Genomic DNA, 20,893 nt, shown 5'->3' with positions numbered 1-20,893 from the left:
AGGCAAAATAACAATAAAATCATGTCATAGTACGTTTATGATTGAAAAAAACTTTAGTTTTCGACAACAGTTTTAACGCGTGTGCAATTGTGGTTAGTATTTTACCCGCTTTGAGATTTGAATTCTGATTATTTCAAGATGTGACGAAAAAAAACCAGCGAAACATGTCAAAAAATTTCAAACACCCTCATCTTGAAAATAAAACAAGTCAAACAAACAAAAAAAAAAAAAATCTTATTATGAAAAATTATGGTAGTTTTAAACAGCCAATTGACGCGTGAACAACTGTCAGTAACAATTTACTTACATTACTCGACGGTTAATAAAACCTTAGCATAAAATACGTGTCGAAATTTGATTGGGTGTTGTCAAGAAGTTCACCTGGTAAGACCAAAATATCCAATGATCTTGACGTCATAAGATCACAATTCTGACCTTTAAACCAAAATTTGCGCCCAGCCTACCCCTACAAAAGAGGCGGGCCCACAAAACGTGTGCCGTTGTAATTTGCTGAACCGTCGGAGGGCATTTCGGTAATTCAGTCTCTTCTAGGGGACTGTTTCTAAGATTTACGGAGGCCATATATATACATACAGAGGCTCTGCACCTCATTTCTTTCATAGATGAATCCTTGGCCATTTTTCTTTCTCTAATTTCTCTGCCTGAATCTCTCTCTCTCTCTTCGCTTGCCTCCTGAGGCTTCGTCTCTGAATTTCTCTATCTGGGTTGGTCGATCTTGATCGAAGCTAAATCTTTAAGTAAGCTTATTACTATCTTTTCTGCAGTTTTTTTTTTTTTTGGTTACATTTCATGTGGCCAAAGTATTGGATCATTGCTTTGGTTGTGATATTTGTGATTTGGGTACTTTTGAAACGTTAGATCTGTGATAAATATGTAGAATTTGAGTGTTGGGTTTGCTATTACGCTTTGATTTACTAACATGGCATTGCTTAATTTTGATCTGGGATCTATGAAACGAGAAATGGGTTGTCATGAATGGGGAAGAGATTCTGATGTCTGCGTGTTTAGTCCAAATGGGTTGGATGATTTGATGTGATCATTTGTTTCTGAATATGTATGATCTGAAATTTGATGTATTGGTTGTGTTAGATGTGATAGGATTTAGTGAATGTTTTTGTGATGTGTTGTGGTCTTGCTTCTGTTTGATACCGATTCGGGCATGTTTACTTGCTTGTAGGGAAGGAAAAAAACATAAAAGAAAAGTTAATCCTTAGTATATAATGAGGTGTTGGAAACTCTTTAAGATATTGATGAGTCATTTCTAAGAAATTGGCTGTATATGGTGCACTTGATTTGGCGACTTTTTGCTTTTAATCACCAAATTAGAAACTTTATATGTAATTTTGGTAGCTCTGTTTTGTTATAAACTAAGGGGATCTGTCATTCGAATTATCTGTTTCCTATTGTTTACAGTGTTGCGATAATGTCGTTTTACCTAGGCTTATGGGATAAATGGAAAGTTTGCTTTACATGTTCTTCTAGCTCCATGGTTGATTTTCAGTAGTTTATGTATTATGGTATGTATTGTTATATTGTTTTAGCTTCGGTTCTCATTGTAGTTTTCTAATGTTTGATATTAGAAGTTTCCCCAACATGGGTTCATATACCCCCAAGAACATCCTCATAACTGGGGCTGCTGGCTTCATCGCATCTCATGTTGCCAACCGGCTCATCCGCAGTTACCCTGGCTACAAGATTGTTGTGCTTGACAAGCTTGACTATTGTTCAAATCTGAAAAACCTCCTTCCCTCCAAATCATTACCCAATTTCAAGTTTGTTAAGGGGGACATTGCCAGTGCTGACCTTGTCAACTATCTCCTCATCACTGAGTCAATCGATACCATAATGCATTTCGCTGCCCAGACCCATGTCGACAACTCCTTTGGTAACAGCCTTGAGTTCACCAAGAACAACATCTATGGCACCCATGTTCTCCTAGAAGCATGCAAAGTTACTGGACAAATCAAGAGGTTCATCCATGTCAGCACAGATGAGGTCTATGGTGAGACTGATGAAGATGCTGTTGTGGGAAACCATGAAGCATCTCAACTTCTCCCAACAAATCCATACTCCGCAACAAAAGCGGGCGCAGAAATGCTTGTTATGGCATATGGCAGATCGTATGGATTGCCTGTTATAACTACCCGTGGAAACAATGTCTATGGACCAAATCAATTTCCTGAAAAATTGATTCCGAAGTTCATTCTGTTGGCCATGCAAGGGAAGCCTCTGCCCATTCACGGGGATGGTTCTAACGTGAGAAGCTATCTATATTGTGAGGATGTTGCTGAGGCTTTTGAGCTCATTCTTCACAAAGGAGAGATTGGACATGTGTACAATATTGGAACAAAGAGGGAAAGGAGAGTTATTGATGTGGCCAAAGATATATGCAGACTTTTCTCAATTGACCCGGAGACAAACATCAAGTTTGTTGAAAACAGACCTTTCAATGATCAGAGGTATTTCCTAGATGATGAGAAGCTGAAGATTTTGGGGTGGTCAGAGCGCACCCAGTGGCAAGATGGGTTGAAGAAGACTATAGAATGGTACACTCAGAATCCTGATTGGTGGGGTGATGTATCTGGGGCTCTGCTACCTCATCCTCGAATGCTGATGATGCCTGGTGGGATTGAGAGACTTTCGGAAGAGTCTGAGAGTGGCAAATCTGAATCTTTTGTCTCAAGTAATCCCCGAATGTTGGTTCGACCTTCCAAAGCTAGTGGCTCTCCTCGTAAACCTCCCTATAAGTTCTTGATCTATGGTAGGACTGGTTGGATTGGGGGTGTACTTGGGAAGCTATGTGAAAAACAAGGGATTCCTTATGAATATGGAAAAGGGCGTCTAGAGGATCGCACATCACTCTTGGCAGATATTCAGAATGTCAAGCCAACCCATGTGTTCAATGCTGCTGGTCTGACTGGTAGACCTAATGTTGATTGGTGCGAATCTCATAAAGCAGAAACAATTCGAGTCAATGTTGCTGGAACCTTGACCTTGGCAGATGTTTGCAGAGAGCATGGACTCCTGATGCTGAACTATGCTACTGGGTGTATATTTGAATATGATGCGAAACATCCAGAAGGTTCGGGAATTGGGTTCAAGGAAGAGGACACACCCAATTTCCATGGTTCTTACTACTCAAAAACCAAGGCCATGGTACATTTCACTGAGAGTTCTTGGTTTTTTTCTCTTTCTTTATTCTTCCTTTTCTCAAGTCTGACGTTTGTCATTTATTTTTAATCAGGTTGAGGAGCTCTTGAAAGAATTCGACAATGTCTGCACTCTCAGAGTTCGGATGCCCATCTCATCTGACCTGAACAACCCTCGCAACTTCATTACCAAGATCTCTCGTTATAACAAAGTGGTAAACATTCCTAACAGCATGACCATCTTGGATGAGTTAATACCCATTTCTATTGAGATGGCAAAACGGAACTTGAGGGGCATATGGAACTTCACAAACCCTGGTGTCGTAAGCCATAATGAGATACTGGAGATGTACAAGCAATACATTGACCCAAAGTTCACATGGGCTAACTTCACACTCGAAGAGCAAGCCAAGGTCATAGTTGCAGCTCGAAGCAACAATGAAATGGATGCATCCAAGTTGAAGAAAGAGTTCCCTGAGTTGCTGCCAATCAAGGAGTCGCTGATCAAGTACGTCTTTGAACCAAACAAGAAGGTGTAAGCAAATTTCAGTTATAGAGCTCGGTAAAACCTCCACCATCCATATTAGGTGATATATGCTTAGATTACCTCAGTTTAGTTGAATCAGTATCACTCATTATTCATTTTTAGCCTTGCCATTATTTCTTGTATGCCTAGAGGGTGTTGGGTATAATTCTACTAAGTGTGCTTTCTGGGTTTTCATCGTTATATCTTACTTTCCTTCGTGTTCCATTTTACAAAAACTTTCCACAGATTCGGTTCCCGATAGATATACTTCTGTAAACTTCTTTTACATTCTGTTCAATGAAGGTTGTGGTGTTTAATTCTTTTGTTTTCAGCTTATATAAATGTGTGTATGTGTGTGTATACACTCGTTCATGCATTGCTTGAATTCAGGAGCCAAAAGCAATGAAATTCCAGGGAGAAATGGTGTAAAGTTGCACTAGTATATTAGGGACCTTTTGGTATTCAACTCAAATCTAGTTTTTCAAATTCAGAAACAATTATTGAGTGTCAGGCGAAAAATTCATTCTCAAGAACACAACTCAAAATCATAGCCTGCTTCCAGCAAACAAAAAATGTGAGAATATGGAGCTTTTGGCTTTAGGACAAGTGGCTTTTGCTATGTTGCTCGCATCTTCCCTCTGCCCTCCCCCTCTCTTTCTCATCTTTTCTCGCCATGTCCTCACTCTCTCCCTCTCTCCTCTCTTTCCTCGCTCCTTCACTCCTCTCTCTTACAAACCCAAACAAATTTGAGAAGCCCAAAGAAATCAGCTCGGTCGTCGCTGCAAGCGTCGTTTGATTCCGTCGCCAATCCGTTCAATTTCGCCGCGAGATCTGTTCGACTCTGCCTCTGTTGTTGCTTTTGTCACGACTCACGATCTGGTGGTGGCTCAAACTCAAAGTTGCCTCTGGAACGTTACTAAAATTGTACATCTTTGGGAACTCTGCTGTTACAAGTTGGTTCTAAGGGGCAATTGTATTCGTGAGTTCTTAACAAATTTTGATTTCTGCACTCTTGTTTTCGCCTTTTGCATTCCTCTTGATTTGTACGTTGATTCTCTTTTGATTTATTTAACTTAATGATTAAAAAAAAAAAAAAGATTACGTAAAGCTATCTGGATTAGTGCACGACTAAAGAGCAGTGGGCTATGTTTTATCCCTCCAAGATATATGTCCCTACAAAATATATCTTTTAATGTGTAGTCTCGATTATTTGTGTTCATCTCCGTGAATTATAGAACTATACTACTTATAGTTTGTTAGATTTAGAGGGGGAGAGAGAGATATGAAGTCCACGTGGGCCCCACAAAAAGCGTGTCAGAGGGCTGAATGTGACCCACTCAACTTGAGGGCTACAAGTAGCCAACCCTGCTTGTTGACTAGGATATAACCTCTTGCCGACTAGGAATATAGCTTCCTCGTGAGAGACGGACTTTGCACATTTCCGAAGTAAAAATAACCTATTGCCCTTGGCTCGAGATGGCCTAAGGTGAAAAGGGGATTGCAAAATCACCCTCCAATTTTGATAGTGGAAATGACACATGCAAATAAGTGGAGACAAATGGAGCAAAAGAACTGCATATTTGAGTAAGGATAATACTTCAAGTGTGGTTTTTTCTTCTTCTCTTCTTCTTCCCAAGTCTTTAATTGTCACTGTGGTTTAGATGCTTTCAATACCTACTCTGTCACTCAATCTAATACTTCAATTGAAGCATTAGAAATATCTACGATGTAATAGTACTCAGAAGCATATGAAGCTACACTTTCGAGAAATCCTAGAGCATTATATCTCTCAATCGAAGATGAAACGCTTGCGGAAGATGCACCTGGCCAGTTCCTTCAGAAACGCGACTACATCATCCGAGGACTGAAATAGATAGCGAGCATTTGTGCGAGTCCGCCCCACAGAGCAAGAGTAGTAGTTCTCCTTCTTCAGATCAAGTACGTTCCACGAAATCTTTTCTGGAGATGGCCATTGTGGATTCGTGGTGTTATGATTTGCATTTTTCTTCTCAGAGTTTGGTAAAAGCCGTTGCGCCTTGCTCTGAGATGATTTTGACCCGCTTTTGATTGCCGGAGCCTTCAAAGAAGATCTTCTCTCATTTGGCTTTAGTCCATCGGGTATCTTGTTTCTTGGAAGACCAATCGGCCCAGACGGAAGATCTGGGTCGAAAAAGGTGTACACATCTTCATCCTGAAATGAATATGAACAAACACTTGAATCAAATGTTCTCCATTTTCCGCAGTTGGAAGTTACAGCATATAAACACTCTTTCCCATACCAGAAAAATATCATAAATCAACGAAAAACGAGGGTTTCGAGTCTTTAACATGATGGTATAGCATGCAATGAAGGATTAACCTCACATTCTGAGTTTTCCTCATATCAGAAAGAAAGCTTTCAGAATATGACTCAAATAACGAGTTCGGAGACGAGAAAACGCATGACTTGTCGAACAAGAAAGTTACCTTGCCAAGAAAATGTCCAATACACAGCACATAATCAATGGGGGACGTCATGGATTTACTGTGAACTATCTCTCCCAATATACGGTCAATTGCTGCACCCTGAATTGAAAGAGAATTTTCAGAAACGAAACAGTTGTTCGAAAAATATAAGCAAAATAATTTCAACTGTTTTCACAGGCAAAGCATCATAGTCTCACCTTTGTCACACCAACTGCTCGAACCTCAACAGACCGGCTACCTTGAACAACATCAAGAGAGGCATTAGAAATCGGGCCAGTCCAGAGATGCTGCAGCATATCTCTTGCTTGAAGTCTTCCAAAATCAAAATCTGCAGTTATGATAAGGTGAAAAAGAAACAGAAAAAAGTAGGCATTAGAGTAACCAAAAGTTCACTTAATCAAAAAACTTAGTCCAAGTGAAATCGGGTTCAACAAAACCGATTTCTTTTTCTGGTTAGATGGTTTGAAAAAAAAAAAAAAACAAGCTATACCTGCATATTTATAATTCCACACAAGGGAAGTTTCGCGTAGTTCAAAACGTGATCGTGGTGTTCTCTCTGTGAAATATTCAAAAACATGCTGAAAAAATAAAATCAGCATTATAAGTATGAAGAAACGAGGATACAACTAAACCGAATATAACTTGAATTCAAGACGCGAGCACCTTCACGCTGTCAACCCATTCCATATTCAAATGTTCAGGCATTGTTGTCATCCATTCTCCCTTTGTAAGGCGTAAAAACATCCCGTTTTCAGCTGCCAACCACATATCAAGCTCCCCAAAGTTCTGTAAAAACACCTTAATTAAAAAAGGGATAAGACAAGGGTGGTAAGAGAACTTAGATGTGGAAATGGATGAATTACATCATCTAAGACATTTCTGTCACTCCCACTGAGGACGACAATAGTTGTTGTCGGATCATTGCAGAGTGCTGACAAGGTTTCTTTCAATTTGGGGTGCAGTTTAAGTTCCATTTCTTTTATTTGATCACCTCGTCTCTCGGGTGTGTCCACTGGTTCAGTCAATGTCGCGTTGAATCCCTGAGTTCCCATCACCAGAAAGATCAGATGGATGAAAGAAAATGCCAACCAGATGCTAAAACCATACAATGTTTTAACTGTGATGCCTACACAAACTGGGCTCAGGAAGAAAATTCAGCTCTTCATGGTCTCCGAAGAATAGATAATAAAGAGTCTCACAATCGATGAGATAGCTGAATACTTCACTGTATTAAAATTGGTGAGAGACTTGATGTATTATTGGCTACTTAAAATGTCAAACACTTCAATGGAAGAAAACTTTATATGCTGCCAGCCTGCCAGTTTACTCAGCAAAGAAAGGCATGCTGCATAACCAAAACCTACAATTTGGGGAGCGAAATTTGGTGTGTACAAGTAGATCTGATTACCAATACGAAACCTGAGCATTCCATCACACTTCCTATACTTGACCAAGAATACCATGAAAATCCGCTAAAATTTGAATACCATGTAGATACCTATGATAGTAAAAGGTTTGATAGAGGTACATGAACATTACTTCTTAACTGGGACATTCCCATGACATACCAGTATGATCAATCGATTATTTGCTTGCAAATAACTTTGAATTGCGTCCTGGTTTGGAAGTGGTGGTGGCACCTGTCTGGTCCGTAATTGTGCCTCTATAACAGTATCGTTCAGTTCACTGAAAAATAGTGATATGAATGTCAATTCTCAGTGCATAATTCATCTATACTACCTTTTAAAATACAAGCACGCCATTCAGGATTTTTGTAAGGGTCAAGGTATCGGAAACTGCATATGCAGATATGTTTCCAATTTCAAGTCAGAAAACACGTTATTGCCAAATTTTTACAGGTTTTACATTGTCCTCGAAAGCTTAAACTGTTAAGATGAGGAAGACAAAATGTATGCCACGAATCACTAAGAACCATGTTAACTTATGTTGGTTTACCATCGTTAGACGTAGCAAAGAAATAGTTTTGTGCTTAAAGAATTAAACACATGACACTCAAGCATGCATACCTTACAAACGTTTCGGCCCATTCCTGTGCAGTGTGGGTTGTCACGTGTAAAAAATTATGCTTATGTCGCTTCTCTCTTTCTTCAGAGGGCATATTCAATGCTTGAGCAATTGAATTGGCAACTTCTGTGATGTTCCACGGGTTCACTAGGATTGCTCCAGCACCTAAAGACTGTGCGGCACCAGCAAACTACAGAAGGACCAGGAAGTGTCAAAGCAGACTAAAGACCAAATATTAGGTTGTTTTTAAAGATGATTCTGTATGCTTTTTGAAATCAGATAAACTTTTCATGTATCGGATCCAAGCCATGTAACATGACAGCTATAAAAACAAAAGATAAGTTCACCAAATTGGCAGATATGAGACTTTGAGTGAAGATCAAACATAACAAAGCACGCAAATTTCTAGTTATTACCTCACTCAGAATAAGGACCCCTCTCTTTGCATCCTGGCATGCCACAAACTCATAACTGACAAGATTCATTCCGTCCCTCAGGGATGTCACAAGTGCTATATCTGGACAAATTGAAAACGAAAACAAACGGACAGAAGAAGATATTACTAGATGAAAAATTATATGTACATTTTCTCAGATACTAGCTGTAAAGTTATGTCGAAAACTTATTTGCTTGCAAAAAATGGTCAAAAGAAACGGGGAACCAGAGCCAGAGTACGTAGAACAGTACCAGTTACAGCATATAGTGCACACAATGCATAAAAGTCAAGAGAACGATCCTGTAGACAAAAAAAGAATTGGTTAGGAAGTATTCGTTCAAATCCCCAGCAAACTTGATATATGTAAGAAAAACAACTGCTATTAATAATGCGGAACTCTTTTAGTTTCATCCTAGTGGCTCGGCTCATTCGAAAAAGTATCTTCAAAATTTGAGAACTCAATGAATCCTCTAATTTTTTTTTTAGTATTTATTTCATTTAGCCAACCCAATAACTAAAACTAAAAAAATAAAATAGCGTCATCCCCCATACATGGTCTTACAACTTTGCAGAGACCTGTGTTTTTGGTACACAGTCGCCCGGGCCTGGTCACTGCAACCCCCTTTGTGAGGGGGCACCCTTAATAAGGTGCTACAAAACTACCACACCTTATCGCATAGTGCTAAGCAGGAGATATATAATTCCACTGCAGATGAACTTCAACCAACTAATGACCCTTGTGGCATGAATCCAGCATTTTCAAATTTAAATTATGTCTCCTAATATGCCATTATCATACCGAATGTTAATAAAGAGAGACCAATAACGTCATACACACGCAGCACATCAATATCCTTTGTATTAAATTCCACCGAGGCCCCTTCAATAACATGTTGTGGAATAGCTACTTAGAAAATCAAGAGCATACCAGGTGATGTATTGGGACAGCAGTCAAAGTTCCAAATCGTCCATTTATTCGGCCAACAATTTCATGAACCTGGCTTGTAAGTTTTTGATCTGTGAAAATGCAAGATAAGTAGTTTATACATCACAATCAAGATAAAACAAAGAAATGAAATGAATATATAGATCCTAGCTTATTCTAAATGCAACTAAGAGTACAAAAAACACTTGACAAAGCATCCTAAGGAGGGGGCATACACTCTGGAACATCCGTTCTTGTTGGCACCGCAATTTGCAGCAAAACCACTTTGTCACGCCAAGTTGGGTTTTCCTCAAGAAACTTTTCAAACGCCAGTATCTTTTGAGGAATCCCTTTAATCATATCAAGGCGATCAACACCTAGCATTACCTGCAGTGTTAAAAAAGAGAGTCATAACTAGAGAAAAAAACGGCATGCATAGTAAATAAGAAATTGAAAGACTTCGTCGAAATTGTTCATTTGGAAATTTCCCAAAAAGCTAATCGTAGGTTCTCTCCATCGGAACAATAGGGCCGTTATGCTCATTACTAAACTTGTTGAAGAGATGAAATATAACCAAGGTATATCTTTTTGATCAGAGGTTAAATTGATTTGCTTTTCTTCACTGAAGACCCTAAACAAAAAAAAAAAAAAAAAAGCTTCTAAGGCTTCTATTCCCGGCATCCTTTTCGAAAACGAACTCACTTGTGAAGTTCATTGGAGTAATGATGCCAAAATAAAGAAGGTAAAAGAAATAAACTTCTGCATTTGAGTTGCAAGACTGATCGTGCTGCTTTTTAAACTACCCATGTGTTTGGCAGATTTCACTGACAGAGATGAAAGGCGGATTTGTACATGTGTCTAGGATCATTGAAACAACAAAAGAACATTTACCTTTCGCCCAGCGAACCGTTCTTTCAATTCCTTAATGTGTTCTTGGACTTGAGGAACATCAAGTGCACGTATGAAGCGGTCTGAATCTATTCCAATAGGAAACTGAAATTAAAACGTAGCAAGTACAGCTAGAATTAGATTCCAGTGTGCGTATATCACTCAATTTGTTAAACGCTAAACGTTGTATAAAAGGATACTAGAAACCTTAAAAGATAGAATACCAAAAACCAAGAAAATAACAGGTGATAATTGAACAGATACAGACCGCAGCCACTCGAGTAAGCCTCCCTTGATCCTCAACTCCTTCAGGTGTGCCCTCAAGGCCAAGAATGCGAGTGCAAGCACTAACAAAGTGCCGTGCATAGTCATAAGTGTGAAAACTGAAAAAACATGACAATAAGTCACAAAACTTTCTAGTCGCTATGCATATTAGGTTTTTGTGCATGAAATCACTTCACACAACATCTTAAAGTACCACTAGAAATTCGATGAATTTATAGTTAACTAAAGCTGTCAACACTATTCCATTCCTAGTAATTGGATACCCCATTATTGCCTCCTCGTTTTGCCAATTGAAATTGAATTATGCTTTACCGATCAGATATTCTACTGTTTTATGGTTATTAAGGGCGATTGTAGCATAATTCAAAAGAGGAATGAAGGCAATGGTCAGAACACATTATTTCTACATAAATGGGTCTTCTATTTCTGAAATTTCTATACCATGTGAAATACAATAAGCCATATCATGCCTCATGCCAGCACAAAAGAAACAGAATATCACGGCTAGACCTAAATATTATGCATCGCGGATGAAAGCCAGATAGTTTTAAGCATTTGAGGAATAGAACAAGATGTCATTAGTTTTTGCAACATGAAATACCTTCTCAATGATAGATGCAAAGACAACTAAGCTTGATAGATTCAAAAGATATGCCAAATGTCTAGTAACAGCATTTCTCAATTATCATCAGCAAAGTAAACTGCAAAGAAAATTAATTACTGGTGCAGAATGTAAGGAATAATTACCCAACTAAATCAGCTGCAAGAACTGAACGGAGTAGTTCTGATCGTGAAGGCAATGTCCTATGGATTTCAGAAGAAGGAAAAGGGGTGTGGAGAAACCAACCAACTTTTATTTTACTATTGTAATCCTTCAAGCATTTTGGAAGAAACATAAGATGGTAATCATGGACCCAAACTACGTCACCCTCTTCATAGTACTCATTAACCACGTTGGCAAACATTTGATTTGCCTTCTTATATGCAGCAAACTGTGACTGGAAACTCCGGGTGGTGGCAAGTCGGTCTTCTTGTGGAAGTGCAAGGTAATGGAAAAGGGGCCACAAAATATTATTGCAATAGCCATTGTAATATTGATGAACGATCTCCTCGTCAAGAAAAACTGGGATACATCTCTGCAAGGAACAAAACAGCCATCTTAAAATTTTATGGACATTTACACCGGAAAGTGTTGTATACATAAGCAAGAGTGAAAATGAGCTGAACCTATGTCTATGAATGACAGAAAATTTCAGTTTTAAAAGAAATCCAGGTACAGAAATTTGGACCTTCTCAGCGAGAGCTCTAGTAAGTGCCTTCTGTCCAATTTCATCCGGCACATTTACCCCGGCCCAACCAATCCACCTTGCCTCAAACTCCTTTATACCTGCAGAAAAAATAAAAAACCATCCAGTACAAATTAGGTTCATCTTTGCAGGTTAATTACCAAATCATAATTAAAATGAAGGGATATCATCACTGATGAAAATCTTGTCCCCTTTATGAAGATGATCGACACGGGAACAGAAACTTCGATAAAGGAACAAAGATCGATGTTAAACCGGTCATCAGTATTTATTATTTAAAGAAGAGTTAAAACACCACATACCCAAAAGTGCAGTGACTAGACCCCCTGCACTCATCTCCAGAGACCATGAATCTTCGCCTCTCCTAATTGCAGACACCGGTAACCTGTTAGCCACAACCAACAGTCGTTGCCTGCTAGGCCTCCGCTCTTGCTTTTCGCATCCCTCATTAAGCGCCCTTGCAGCTGCAGCCCCTTCCAAGAATTGTTCAACATAGGCAGCTTTTGAGTTTTCATCTTCTCTTAACTGCAACTCAGGCTCCAATGATTCATTCAAGTTCAAGCCCTGTTATTTTTCCTTAGCTCCCTTTCTCTCAAGAGCCGTTCAACTCGATTTGGTGGGATGTGGTCCGAATTACCTGTTGTACTTGTTCCCAGGCATATGCTCTCTCTAGTAGTGAACCCTCCCTTCTAACTTTATTAACACAAGTTATCCTCCGACAACTGCGTCCTACATTCCGTTTAAAGCAAACAAAGTCATCAAACCATCGCCACAGGCCAAACAAAAATCTTAGACATTTTGGATGCCAGGAGCAAAAAATCATAACGCACTCGGTCTGAATATAATAAGGACATCTCTACAACAGTACATGATAATCTTGGCACACTAATAAAAGTGACAGCAGGCTTACTGGAATATTAAATGAAAATCATGCCAAGAACATGATCCACAGTACGAAAAATGGGGTCTACCGCTATCTCGTGGTCTTTTAAAGTAGCAATTTAAAAACTCACATTCATAAAATCGACACGAAAAAGGTTAAAAGCATAAAGGCAAAAGAGTAAAAAATGGCAGTAACAGGAGAAGACAGAGAGAATAAACCCCACGGCTCTCGACTAGTGGCGGAATTCTCTGGTTTTCTCAGCCAAAAAGTTATGAACATCATACAGACGAAACAACAACAGACACCGAAATACGAAAAAATAACTGAGAAAGCAATATCATATACTGTCTCGATTAGCATGCTTAATCCTGCCCAGAGAGTTCAGAACCAGCACAAACAAAACAAGAGACAAATAAATAATAAATGATAAATATTAAAACTAACAATTCTTGAATTCTCTCTAGAAACCCACCTCTCCCTTTGAGTTTGAATCAAATATGCCTTTGGAGATGGATGTCAACTAAAACACTGTCACTGGTTTTGAGAGGGAGAGGGAGAGAGAGAGAGAGAGAGAGGGGAAGAGAGAGATGGTAATCTCCAAAATCTGAAAACGTAGTGAGAGAAAAAACGAAGGAGCAACAATATCCTCATGTAAGCGTTATAAGGTACTGAAATCCTTACAGCCATGCAGGAGATATCAATCATTATGTTGTAAACAGAAAAATTTATACCCAAACCGGGCAGAAACAGAAATACTTTGCTTAGTGGTTTATACAAATCTGCTATATTAGCAACTAATTAATTGAAAATCTAAAAGTTTTTATTTCATTTTTTCTTTGGGAGTGAAATATGAAGATAATTTCTGCCGCTTACATAATTCTACATTTTTTTTTTTTAAATAAAAACATTTATGTGCGTATATACTGGAAAGAAATATCTTCTCACTCGATATTTATCTCATCCAGAGCAAAAGTTTGATAACAATTTGATGCTAAAGACCAACCAAAAACAACTGGAACCCACTTCATTGCATGTCGTTTTTGTTACGTCATTTTCTTTTTGTGGTTCAGACATGTGAACCGAAGACGCTCTGATTAGAAAATGCGATTATGAGGCAAAGCCTTAAGATAAAAGGAGTGGAGGAAAACCTAGAAGGACAAGAAAAAAAACTTCAAGAAATTAAAGACATGGAAAGTGAAAGACTTAGCGTAAAACCGAACATAGTGTCGTTATAAGATTCATACAGCCTACACCACTCAGTAAGATAAACATTGTTGTTGTTTTTTAATTTTCTTTTTGTTAGATCATTTTCTACGTTAACATGTGTTCTTGTTCAATAAATAAAAAAAACACGTGCTGGTTTTTTCTTTTGTTTTATTTTAAACTTAACAAATTAAATTAGCAAAAGCACACAACACGCATCTTAAGAATAAACAATATAAGGTCCATCCAATTGAATCTCAAACAAATTTGGTACTTCGGATCAAATAAAAACACGATATATTCTCATGTTTTAAAAATATAAAAATTTAATTCTCCTATTTTTTTATTAATTAATTGTTTAGTCCTAAAAAACTTCAAGAATTTTGGGATTCTATCTACATATTACCTAAGAATTTTTAATTTCAAAACATTTACCAATTGAATGTGTAAATGGAATCTACAAGTCAAATTATGAGTTAAGAAGGTAGGTAGCATCCTATGCATAGCAGTGTAACAGCTAACCTATTTAGATTCAATAGTTTTTTTAGCTCGTCTCGTCTCAGTTAACTAAGTAATAGTCCATCAATGATTGTTAACCTACTTTATTAGTAAGACAACAACAAACACTGACAAGAGTGACAAAGCACATCAACCAAATTGTTGCTACATGGTAGCGACATGACCAACACCCTAGGATACTGGAAGACGCACATTTGGGCTTTACAAAATGTTAGGGCTGTCGCATGTTGAAGTGTTGCTGGCCGATGATTTATGCAAATTAAGTACATAGCTAAATGAATCATGTCCTAGAATCTTGGACAACACATATTTGACCTTCATAAAACGCATAATTGGTTTCTAATTGCAATCTCTGCAAAATACATTACTACAAAGTTGCTATAGGGACATGACCCGCATCATAGAATAGTGGACGACACACTTTTGGGCTTCAAAAATGTGTACAGGCAATCATGCGTGGACTCGTGGCTGATTTCGAGCCGGTGATACGGGCAAACCACATCACTAAATTGTTACTATAGCAACATGACTCACATCCTAAAATACTGAATGACATACGTTTTGGAAATGAATGTTTGGAGCAGTCGTTCGCAGTCATGCATGTAAACGTGGCTTAATAAGAAAGGAAAACAAAATTATTTCTAATATAAGGATTCCTTCAATATTTTCTAGCGATTTTGATCCTATATATCTATAAATTGACTTCGATTTTCAAAGATTTATAGGGAAAATATTACTATATACTTAATCGAAAATCTTACGAGATTTGCTATATTTACCTGTAACACTTGTGACAATGGGCGTTTCTATCTATTTTCTTCTTATAAGGAAAGATCAAAGCGAGCACCATCTGACTAGTTTCTATCTATTTTCTTCATTAGAAGCAATAGTTTTTTGTCTCTGATAAGGACAAGCAGCAGACAAACATTGACGAAAACAAGAATTTTGACTGAAGTGTCAACTGCTAATTGATGGAATTTCCATCACTACAATGTGGTCACAACACACTCCATCTGACTAGGTTGTTTGAAATGTCGGTAACACAGCTTGCTCTCCACGCATTAAGTTCAAATTATTCTGCCTACACAGGGAGCAATTTCGAGTTCGGAAATGATTTCTTCACATCATTTTTCTATTTTATACACCAGATTTAAAATTGTTTTTAACTTTTTTATATAAGACGAGAAATAAACAAGAGTATACAGTTAAAAAAACAGTAGTGTAAAAATTATTTTCTTCTAATAAATTAGTAAAGTAAAGAAGCTAGAACATACAAACACGTTATTCATTCATTTGGTTCTTAGATTATAAAACCATAAAGGACATGGCTGCGCTAAAGTTGAGGGACAGAATCATTGAGGACCAAAGAATAAAACACTAATTAAGCACACATTTAGGAATGAAGATCCTCTCGGATCTTTTTGTGAAGATTCTGTGAATTCTTTAATCGTGTCCATTCATCGTACATCATGCAGTTAGAAAACATTTAAAAATTTTATTTAAATTGAACACAAATAGTACCTGAAGAAAACTAGCTGCACGATTTACGATGAACGGATATCATTAAAGAATCATCTGGATCCTCATAAAGTGGATCCGAAGAGGATCCTCATTCCACATTTAGGTCGAAATTCTTAGCAGGGCATCATTTCATCCACAGACAAGTCGAACATTGACTAAACACGATGAAATATAACGCAGCGACAATGCTTACGACCACAAGTTTTATTTACTAAACCAAGAAGAAGCATCAGACACTTTCGTATTCAAGTATAATGATCTGTTAAGCATTTTAATTAGGACTAATTAAGCACCAACAATTACAAGGTAACAATTCTTCTTTTCCTCTAGCTTTGGAGTCCCTACTAGCAGGGACCAAATGTCCGAAAGCTGGACCGGAAACACCATAATCAGGCCAAGTCTAGAGGCAAAAACTATATCAAGACGCCACTCGGATAAGAAGAAACACTTAATTAGTTTCTACAATCACTTCCTAATCAAGAATCGACCGTTTACAATCTGCAATTAATCTAGGTAAAAGTAAGGACCTCTCTATCGTTCGGAAGGGACTATTGGACCTTAAACAACCAGAAAAACTTGAACATTCCAACAATGGTTGCAAGAGAAACAAATTTCTGATTATCCAGCAATCAAAGTGGCATATAAAATAAGGTAATTAAACATGAACACAAAAACACAGAGGAAAAAGAAAACGCTAACCTTCATTGACTTGTTGGAAAAGGAGAAAAAAAACCTTTTGTCATGGAACAAATTACGGCACAGAACTTTTTAAGTATCTTCTTCTCAGAGTATCTTTTGACTGATGATAAAGATTTTCTGCTCCTCTCCTCTCTGGCTTTTTTTCTTATGTAAAAGCAAAAGAAAAAGGAAAAGGGGGTGACAAACAACCACAAACATGTGACTAAATGGAAGGAAGCGGCCAATGAATTGTGCATGCAGCGCTCAGTGTGTTGTTTTCTTCTCTGCTACAGCAAGCCAAGTGGAAAAACAACTTATATGACACACAGTTGGCGTCCTGTGATAACAAAATGAGAACATGCAAACAAAAACTTACACATAAAATAAGTACATGTGGACGCCATTGTGACGGTGTGTACCGTTTGATATAAGTCATGCATTCTCCAAGTGGAATTGGTAATATTGCTTTGCTTTGCTTTGATGTGCTCAGATCAGATAAGGGGAGGGATTCTTTTACTTTCTATGGTGCAAAGCTCTTGAAACACTCACCTAGTCAGAGAATATGCAGAGCTAAACTTAAATTTGTCACACATGCAAACATAAAGCTTTGGCACACAGAGTTGTGTGGCCCCCGGTTTGACGCGATATCCTGAATTTTGGACCAAATTAACCGTCCAATTTCATCCAGTCTAAGCAAGCAAGTTCTCTTGGGTTTGGACAGTAAAAAGGGCACACATCATGGGGCAATTGTAGTAGAATCACATCAAGGGCTGTCAAAAATTGAAATTCTAATGTGCCGTGGGGTTGAAAACAAACAAAACTTTTTATTGCTAAGTTGCTTAGAGAAGTCTGTCTCTTATGTACTTAAATTCAAAATCTTCACCCCTAACTTAAATTGATTACAGTGTGACAAATAACAAAAATGATACTGCATTTCAAACAGCAAAAAGAAATGGGGAAATAACTCATCGAAATTTGAACAGGAAACATTTCAGATTAATCTGATGGTTAGAATTCTTGTAACATAAGAAACTTGACCTTGTGAAAACTACCACTAGCTGGAAACCTGAAGCTTCCTATACCCTAATCTTTTTGTGAATTACAATTTCATCCTATGTGTATTCCAGTGGACAAATCAAGTTCAATAGTTTTGTAACCTGACCAAGCAATCCAAAAACATAAAACTAATGAGTGATTAGAATAGCTAAAGGCTAAAGCTAACGAAGTTAGTAAAAACCTAATCAATCACTTGAAGAAAGTCTAACGAAATTTAAAAGTATTAGATAAATAAAAGTTTAGATATGAAAAAAAAAAAGGGTAAATTACACTTTACCTGAGGTTTAGGATCTATTTCAATTCCTTACAACATTTTCAAAACATTTCACTTTCATACCTTAAGTACTATTTTATTTCAAAATAATACCTCTGTTACATTTTCCATCTATTGATATGTTAAATGCTGACGTGGCTGCCACATATATGCCACGTGGCTGCCAAATGTCTGCAATGTGGCAAATAAAATAATTTTTTAATTTTTTTTTTTAAAATCTGAATTTTCTCAAAAAAAAAAAAAAAATGAAACCCAGTATCCCCCCACCAGCGACCCACATCCCTATCCCTAACCCAAAACCCAAAAAACCTGCTGCAGCAGCAGAAAGAAGAAGAATGAAAAAAAAAAAAAAAAAAAGACCTGCAGCAGCATCAGCAGGAAGAAGAAGAAGAAGGAAAAGAAAACCCCAAACCCAGTTCGTCCCCCCCCTCCCGCGACCCACCTCCCTTCCCCCCAAAGGCGCCGCGCGACCTTCCCCCCTTCCCCGCCCCTCTCAGGTCAGGATCTCGTGATTTTTAGTATGGGTGGGTTTTGAAAATACTCTGAGTTTGAGATGATTTTTGGACTGGTTTTGTGGTAGATCCACCTAATCTTGGGTGGAATTTTTGTGGGTGATGGGGGATGGGAGAAAGGGGTGGCTCGAGTGGGACGAACTGAGACTTTCTTCTTCTTCTTCTTGCACGTTTTTGGGTTCTGGGTTAGGGTCTCCGCCCGCCCGGGGGGGGGGGGGGCAAGGCACTGGTTTCATTTTTTTTTTTTCCTTTTTTTTGAGAAAATTTAGGTTTTTTTAAAAAAAAAAAAAATATTTGCCATGTGACATATATGTAGCAGCCATATTAGCATTTAACAGATCAATAGATGGAAAATGTAACGGAAGTATTATTTTAAAATAAAATAGTGATGTTGTAAGAAATTGAAATAGACCCCAAACCTAAGGTATGAAAGTGTAATTTATCAAAAAAAAAAATGTGTAGTAAAAGCGAGTTTTGCTAAACTTGAGGATAGTAAGTAAAACTAACCCACGTTTACTGACAAACAAAACGAAATTGCTCCTAAAATTATTACATTGCCTAAAAAGATTCGCAATAAACTGAAATAAATATATATTATGATTTCTTGAAACGCTTAATCCTGACTTAACTCGCAAGAATCAGTACAACTACGACAGCAATCCGATTCGATGAACAGTCCGAGATTCAATGCAGTTGCCAACACTCAATCAAGCAAAACGAAAGACAGTTTGCATTCAGAAAGAAAGAGCTAACCGATTCGTTCGAAAATCGACTCGAGCTTCCAACGAGCACTGAGAGCTCCTCCGTCGTCCGATTGCGAGAGAGAGAGAGAGAGAGAGAGAGATAGATGGAATGTGTTGTGGAGAAGTGAGAGAGGGGCAATGTAGTAGGAGGAAATATCTGGGAAGAAATGCGAGCGACAGAGAGGAGAGAGAGTAATTGGGAGACAGTGGTAGCGTCGTCAGAAAGACTTTTATGGCGGGAGAGAGAGAGGGGGAGAGAGAGAGAGAGAGGAGGGGCTACCAATCATTTGGAGGGAATTTGTTCCCCTTTTGTTTATTTTTGAATCCTTTTTTTCTTTCTGGATAAAGAGAAGAAATAAAAAAATAAAAAAAAGATTATATTCACACAACCCAAATTATTTCTTCCACACAATATTTTTCTATCAAGTATTAGTGGTGTGTAGAAAATATTAAAAAATAAAAAACTTGTGAGAGAAGTAATTTGGGGTATGTGAATATAATCTCTCAAGAAGAAAAGAAGCGATGTTGTTTTATTTTGTGGAATTGGATTATGACAATGCATGACCAAAATCTATAGCAAGAAAAAGTAAACTTTTTCAATGATTTTGCAATACAGAATGCATCTCATTGACATAATCTTCGAATTGATAAGGGGAAAAAAAAAAAACTTATTTCTAGCATACCCGGGAAATTGTGAATTTTGGCAATATAAACTTGATTTCGTACTAGATTGGATTTAAGGATGCAAGTCGAATAAAAAATAATTTTGATTTAAAATTTTATAACTACGGGTAGTGGTGGTTCAAGATTCAAACTCTATGGATTTTAATGTTAAATGTCCAAGTATTTTAGATGGAAAATAGAACTTGGCTTCTTTGTCCTAAAATCGCATGCAATCTCGTATTAGAATTCTATATTCCTGTTTGTGTTGTCGTCGTCCATGTCCGAGGTAGCTACCCACAAACCATGAAACCACCATGATAGATCGTACAACCGCTAAACACGCCCAACCCACCCACATATTCACAAATTGAGTGGCTCGGTCTTTCTTGTCTGTTGGCCGACAACGGTTCGAAGAAACTAGAACCCGAGCACCTCGGATCGGCCACGGGCAAAGGCCCAATCCGCGCGGCACGAAGTGATGCTCACCTCGATTTAGACGTTTGCTAGGGGGATTTATTCACATAAAAAAAATAATAAATAAATATAAAAAACAGCTATAATAGTAGAACTTCAAAAGCATGTGTCAAAAAATTTTCATTTAGGTCTAATTGTAGATTTTGGTATTTGAACTCAAAATTTGTGAGTGTTGTCTCTGCACTTGTCAAACTATGGAACAATAGTTCTTTACGGTAACTTTTTATCTTGTATTATCTCCTTAAAATCCTTTATTTTAGACGGAAGTTATAACGGTGTTATCCAATTTTAATGAGTTCAAAAACCAATACTTACAAATTTTTAGTTCAGTGACTAGAA

At 37.7% G+C, this 20,893-nt stretch overlaps 2 protein-coding genes across 3 annotated transcripts; one reads left to right on the top strand and one right to left on the bottom strand.

Moving 5' to 3' along the window:
* The first annotated feature begins 598 nt into the window (after positions 1-598).
* LOC125478568 (trifunctional UDP-glucose 4,6-dehydratase/UDP-4-keto-6-deoxy-D-glucose 3,5-epimerase/UDP-4-keto-L-rhamnose-reductase RHM1-like) lies at positions 599-4,015 on the top strand. Of its 2 annotated transcripts, none has more exons than XM_048586849.1 (3): positions 599-758; positions 1,602-3,177; positions 3,266-4,015. In XM_048586849.1, the coding sequence occupies exons 2-3, from the start codon at positions 1,615-1,617 to the stop codon at positions 3,707-3,709; spliced, it is 2,007 nt and encodes a 668-aa protein (XP_048442806.1). In that variant the 5' UTR covers positions 599-758; positions 1,602-1,614; the 3' UTR covers positions 3,710-4,015. The 2 variants fall into 2 exon arrangements, with proteins under 2 accessions (XP_048442806.1, XP_048442807.1); XM_048586850.1 differs by having other exon boundaries at positions 602-758; positions 1,605-3,177.
* A 1,240-nt stretch (positions 4,016-5,255) lies between these two features.
* On the bottom strand, positions 5,256-12,688 carry LOC103965390 (alpha,alpha-trehalose-phosphate synthase [UDP-forming] 1). Its single transcript, XM_048586848.1, is given in 20 exon segments — positions 5,256-5,520; positions 5,522-5,887; positions 6,163-6,261; positions 6,360-6,490; positions 6,653-6,740; positions 6,826-6,948; positions 7,026-7,202; positions 7,731-7,848; positions 8,190-8,377; positions 8,604-8,704; positions 8,875-8,923; positions 9,552-9,640; positions 9,785-9,935; positions 10,440-10,541; positions 10,705-10,819; positions 11,469-11,857; positions 12,011-12,108; positions 12,331-12,597; positions 12,600-12,666; positions 12,668-12,688. Coding segments are annotated over 20 exon segments (2,877 nt in total). The 3' UTR covers positions 5,256-5,382.
* Positions 12,689-20,893: the final 8,205 nt, after the last annotated feature.

The sequence above is a fragment of a genome, unplaced genomic scaffold (genome assembly GCF_019419815.1).
Source record: "Pyrus x bretschneideri cultivar Hongxiangsu unplaced genomic scaffold, Pyrus_bretschneideri_v1 Contig25, whole genome shotgun sequence".
NCBI classification, from domain to species: Eukaryota; Viridiplantae; Streptophyta; class Magnoliopsida; order Rosales; family Rosaceae; genus Pyrus; species Pyrus x bretschneideri.
Note: the sequence above shows the minus strand (reverse complement) of the source record. Positions and strands in the feature narration are given on the sequence as shown.